Consider the following 6,000-nt stretch of genomic DNA (forward strand, 5'->3'; position numbering starts at 1 on the left):
ACGCTTTCCGTATTCATCAACAAAAACACCAAAAGGGATGGAATTTCCGATGGCTACGCAGTGTTGCATCCCTTAGATGAAATCATACAACGTCAAAGCATATGTTTGAGGAAAGAGAGAACCGAAACACTTCTGACAGATCTTGGTAATCGCACACCCTAATAAGGCATTCTGTTTTTGTTTCCCCTCACGGAAAGTTTACTTTTTGAGTCCAAGGCGGTTGCCAACGCTGCGTGATCCCATCCAAGTGCGGCAGATGATAAAAAATAATGGTTCGTCTCAGAGTAATAAAAGGTTTCGTGTGTGAGACTTGTATTGATAAGACTGAGTCACACTTGAGCCGAATGGCGTAAAAGACGACCATTGTTGACACTGGAAAGCAGGTTTAAAGTCCCGAAATGAATTGGTAAACTTGTGGCTTGGTACGGGATTTTCCAGCTCGGTCTGTCTTTTTAGAAAACAAGGTACCGCTGTCTCTCCCACAGAGCTAGAGTGGCCTTCGATGGTCAGAGCCCGGTTCATTACCGTCCATTGTTTCCCCCTCAAGTCTGTGGTTTCCCTCTGCCGAGTCTCCGTCGTCCCGTCTATCGTTTTAGGCGATGTCATCCAGTGGTCAAGTGTGAGAGCGAGTGCGCAGTTTGTACTTGTGTCTGTCCGTCTGCGAGGATCCACATGAACCATGTGTGTGTTCCAGGGTACTTTTTTTCCCAGCGCAGGAGCAACAGTGGGTCACATGTGCGCATTGAGACAGTGTGGGACCTTGTGGTTTCCTTCCCTCTAACTTTTGATACTCTTATACTTGATACTCTCCCTCCCTTGTATTCCTCTTATTATATTCCCTCTCACATCTCCTACCGCTGCTCCTGTACTTAAGTATCACCCCTCTGTTGTTTATTCAGTTAAGATGTCTGTCTAAATATCCTCGGGCCTGCCAAGCCAAACTGATTTTCTCATTTCAGTTGTCCAATATGCCAGAGGAAAACCAAGCCTCGCACTAAATACATTTCAGTGAGGTTCTTCAATCTGTCTGAGTTTCTTTCCCCTGCTTCTATTCTCACTTTAATCTATTCATCCTGCTTTCTTTCCGCTATGTTTTGATTGTGTTTAGTCTGCTCCCACCAAGGCAAACACATATCTCATCTATTCCCCAATTTCTTTGTTTCTTTTCGTTTCTTTTTTTTTTTCTTATTCCAGCGTCTGGCCAGCGCCAAGGCCCACACATCACGGTTCGTGAGCGCAAACCTACCATGCAACAAGTTCAAGAACCGGCTGGTGAATATCATGCCCTACGAAACCACACGCGTCTGTCTGCAGCCAATCAGAGGAGTGGAAGGGTCTGACTATATCAACGCCAGCTTCATTGATGGTTACAGGTCCGACGTGTTCTCATGTTCTGACACGTTTTCCGAGGTCCTAAGAGTCTGCCACGATTATAAAAGTATGCCATTTCTTATTGTAGGCAACAAAAGGCCTATATAGCAACGCAAGGCCCGCTGGCTGAGACTACAGAAGACTACTGGAGGATGCTATGGGAGCACAACTCCACCATTGTCGTCATGCTAACTAAACTGAGAGAAATGGGACGGGTACGGACGCACTGATTTGTTGTGACTATTTCAGCGCTTTCTCTGACCCGCCGAAGACGCGACGGACGATTTTAGCATTTTATGGAAAAATAATCTCAGCATTATGACAACTTAATATCTGTCGGTATCTCAGTTGGGAACACGTCAATTAGAAAATGATGCTTCCGTCTTTTGCAGCCTCCACTTCAAATGTCTAGTGTTTTAATAGCATGTTAATCAAAGTCGCATGCCCAACGTAATGAACGTGATCCTTGATGTCAGAAGCATCATCTCTGTCTGCTCGATCAAACGGAGACAGAGACAGTAGCTCCGGGGAATCGCAGACTCCTGCGATGATGTGTTGCATATCGGCGGTTCGCTTTCCTCTTGTGTGTTAAATGTACAAGAGTCTAACAAGAAATGGAAGTTCACTGTGCTGTCCTCACACAGGAGAAGTGTCATCAGTACTGGCCTGCAGAGCGCTCAGCGAGGTACCAATACTTTGTTGTAGATCCGATGGCTGAATACAACATGCCGCAGTATATTCTAAGAGAATTCAAAGTAACTGATGCCAGGGTGAGTTGTCATTTTTGTGTTTGGCTGTATCGTATGTTCTGTATTATAACGTTCGGGCGGCTGGCTGACATTTTCGCTTCATCCAGGATGGCCAATCACGGACAGTTCGTCAATTCCAGTTCACGGATTGGCCAGAGCAAGGAGTACCAAAGTCAGGGGAGGGATTCATTGACTTTATTGGCCAAGTGCACAAAACTAAAGAACAATTTGGCCAGGATGGGCCAATTACTGTGCACTGCAGGTAACAACTCCAACACCTTTCTAGCTGTCCACTCGTAATGGGAAACTCAATTCTCTCTACTACCTTGATTTCTTCTTTGTCACTCACTGAAGACAATCAGATTTTTGAGTTTTTTGAGTTAGGCAGGCTATTATGAGCAAACAGTGACCCATTTGTTTTCTCAGTAGGGTGGCTACTCTGAGCCACTAAATGAGTCGTTCATTGATTTATTCAGTGAGTCGTTCATTTTGTGAGGGGTGACAGCCACTGTGAGGTCCTGAGTGATTCGTTCGTTGAGGGCGACTGTGAGCACTCTGGGATTTGTCCCAGCTCTTTTATAGGGGGGGGAGTGGGACATGAGTTGAAACAAGAAACCTGAGCTGTTACTCTTCCCAAAGGACTAATTCAGTGATTAACTTGATATATTTATACAAATGCAGTATAGTTCAGAGTGCTCGAATAGTAGCCGTACAATATTGACATGATATCTAGTCTCTTATTTACAGTTAGCTAACTGGCGGTAGCAGGGAAAAGTATGAGAATGAGATAACAGATGCAAGAATTTGTGACTCGTGAGTCAATGAAACAACTCTTGAGCTCTGAATTATTCGCTCACAACTTGCACGTCGTGATTGCACACCACAAGAAGCAAGTGGGACAATTAACATGGATAGTTCCTTGAAGATTCATTAATGTAATTCAGTCTGCCTTGAGTAACAGACCCATGCATTTTAGACAAGAATAACTGAACATGTCAAACTGCTAACCAGAAACCACAACGTCAATCAGTTCATCTCAAACCTTCATTGTTTTGTTTGGCCCTGAATTAACACTACGGACAGAACTATAACAGTATTCAGAGACATGCATGAATTGTCTGGACCACGTGAGCCTGAAGCAAATGGTTTAGAGAGCAATTTGAAAATCCCATCCCTGCACATACATACTAATTTCTCCACTGAAATCAACTTTGATGGAGGTCGAGCAGGGGCAGCTACTACAGAAAGAACAATACACAAACATGAGGATGCCTAGGAATAATGCAGAAAGAGACATATAAACACCTATTTTTGCCACTTACTCTCTATACTGTCCATGCAGATTTTTTGTCTTGCAAGTCGGTTGGCCATACACTTCAGACGTTTAGAATTCCCCGTCATAAAGTTTCCCTCAATAAACCATATTTCAGTCATTTCTTTATGTTACAAATTCCTCTTTAATGAGGCTCAGGATGTTGTTGTTAGCAACATCTGCAAACCCCATTCAACATTATAGATGTAATAAGAGGTTTTAAAAGGGTCTGGGGGCCCTGAACACTGTTTCAACCATTTATGGGATAATAATGCAATGATTTGAAGCCCAAATAAATGTGGAAATTTTGAATTAACTGACATATTCTGCTTCCTCCTACACTTATACTACATGTATGCTTTTGCATGTACGCTTTTACAAAACTTTGGGGTGCCAATCGGATACGGACGCACATATTTGTTGTGTCAAATGTGTTGAGTTCTGAATATTTCCCTCCCTTCCACCATCAGCGCCGGGGTTGGGAGGACTGGTGTGTTCATCACCTTGAGCATTGTTCTGGAGAGGATGAGGTATGAGGGGGTGGTGGATATCTTCCAGACTGTCAAAATGCTGCGCACCCAGAGACCTGCCACCGTTCAAACAGAGGTGAGGGTTTCTCCCACAAAACCTCCGACAATAATCATCCTCTCGCATCCTTCATTCTCTTCTTTTAATCTCCCTCTCTGCAGGACCAGTACCAGTTTTGCTACCGGGCCAGTCTGGAGTATCTGGGAAGCTTCGATCACTATGCAACATAAAGCCAGTGGCCCTCTTTCATTCCACATCCGACCTAGCGCAGTTTGGTTGGGTCACGCGCGACCTGAAAAAACGCTCTAGACTTCGATGTGTCTATGAAGATATCGCCACTACATGCACAGTGAAGAGGGACCATCAGCTTATCCCATACTCAACAGCACCTCTAACTGAGCCATAGCAACCTGCTTGACAAAGGTGTTTTGACCACCCTCGGCCCCAACACACCCATTGGTCAGGCCGAAGGCACCGACTCCAACCACCGTTCCGGTCAGAATACTTGATCAAATATAGGTTTGTTTCAGTGCTTTTGTGAGCACCCAGATTGTTTTAAATTGTATGGGTGTTGAACGATCACCTCATCCACCACCAGTGTAGCACCAACAAACAAGGTACAGGATTTTACTCTCCCAGGACAATTCCATTTTTCTATTGTCAGACCACCCGGAAGGAGTTTCCCAAATCCATCTCGTGGAGGAAGCTGGGACTTTTGAGCACAAGAGAAATTGCCAACTGGAGACTGAAAGCACAGAGCACACAATTTAAATAAAAAGACAAAAAAAAAAGAACATATCCAAAAAAGGACACAGAGACGGATTTTGTTGTGTCGCGGAAACAGACTCCCGTTTCCAATGACTGACAGTAACGTTTATATCAATAACAAAAAAACCACCATTTCAACCTTACGCTTCAAAAATTCAAGATAAGGGAAATTTGAGAGACATATGGGGACGTAAAAATAAATAGCGATTTAGTTTTTTAGAAAAATATCAATTTGTGAGTTGTTTTCTAAAAAAGTGGGTACTCCTTACGGCACGTTTACTCATGTTTTTTTATTTCTATTTTACCAACCTACGACTTTGTCTCAGTAGAAACCGCAAAGACAAAATGTTTCGTCTACACCATTTTTTCTTTTTGTTTTGGATCATCCATCGAGTTTTTATTGAGATGTATTTAAAACCACTGTTTTAAAGTGTACAATCAACCCTAGGTTGGAGAAAACGTTCACAGTCCTACGAACGCACCATCTTTGAGTATAATCCGATAATCTCCACCCACTCGCTTACAAACAATTTTTTAATGAATTGAAATTAATAGTGTATTTGCATGCGCACAGGACTCCAATCCTAAATTCTACGATACCAGGGACCTAAGGATTGCCATTTTAATTTCTCAAATAGCCCAAAGAGGTACAATATTATACCTGTCGCTACCATGTGGTCCCATGAGTAATCCTGCCGATATATGTTGCAGGCAGGTGGACAGAGACGGATCACAGGTACAGAATCACAAAAACAGAGAGAATGCACCCGAAGCAAAATACTTCTATGAAAAAAATAAAATAGAATATATATATATATATGTGTATATGTGTATATATATGTATACGTATATACATATATATACACATACATATATACACATATATATATATATGTGTGTGTGTGTGTGTGTGTCCAAGAAGCTTCACCAAGACATCCCAGAGAAAGAGGAATAAGGATGTGTTGTGTTTTTGGGGGGGATGGGGGAGGGGAGGGAGACGGGGGGGGGGGGGGGTGAATAATTTTCTCACTGGAATGCTCACCTCTGACTATTCTCTGTCTGATTCAGTGTGCAATAAGTAGATGTATTATATATTTTTGTGTTTGATCACTAACTGCAGTCATATGCCATGCCGACCACGACGACAACAATGATGACAACGTAGATGACAGTGTATCATTTTTCCAAACAAATGGTCGTTACGATTAATATGACTGCTGCCACAAGACGACGCGTTTCAAACCGAGGACTCCCCCTCTCTCACCTCGTAGG

At 43.0% G+C, this 6,000-nt stretch overlaps 1 protein-coding gene across 1 annotated transcript in view; it reads left to right on the plus strand.

Moving 5' to 3' along the window:
* Positions 1-5,528, plus strand: part of ptprdb (protein tyrosine phosphatase receptor type Db) — a 159,447-nt gene extending 153,919 nt beyond the window's left edge. The window contains exons 38-43 of the mRNA XM_086156972.1: positions 1,195-1,373; positions 1,460-1,586; positions 2,016-2,141; positions 2,228-2,382; positions 3,903-4,038; positions 4,122-5,528. Coding sequence (XP_086013098.1) covers positions 1,195-1,373; positions 1,460-1,586; positions 2,016-2,141; positions 2,228-2,382; positions 3,903-4,038; positions 4,122-4,190 — 792 coding nt within the window. The 3' untranslated portion in view covers positions 4,191-5,528. The remainder of the gene's footprint in view (positions 1-1,194; positions 1,374-1,459; positions 1,587-2,015; positions 2,142-2,227; positions 2,383-3,902; positions 4,039-4,121) is intronic.
* The last annotated feature ends 472 nt before the right edge of the window (positions 5,529-6,000 follow it).

This window comes from Fistularia commersonii, chromosome 12, assembly GCF_037954325.1.
Source record: "Fistularia commersonii isolate RoL2024-O1a breed Wild chromosome 12, RoL_Fcom_v1.0, whole genome shotgun sequence".
Taxonomy (NCBI): Eukaryota; Metazoa; Chordata; class Actinopteri; order Syngnathiformes; family Fistulariidae; genus Fistularia; species Fistularia commersonii.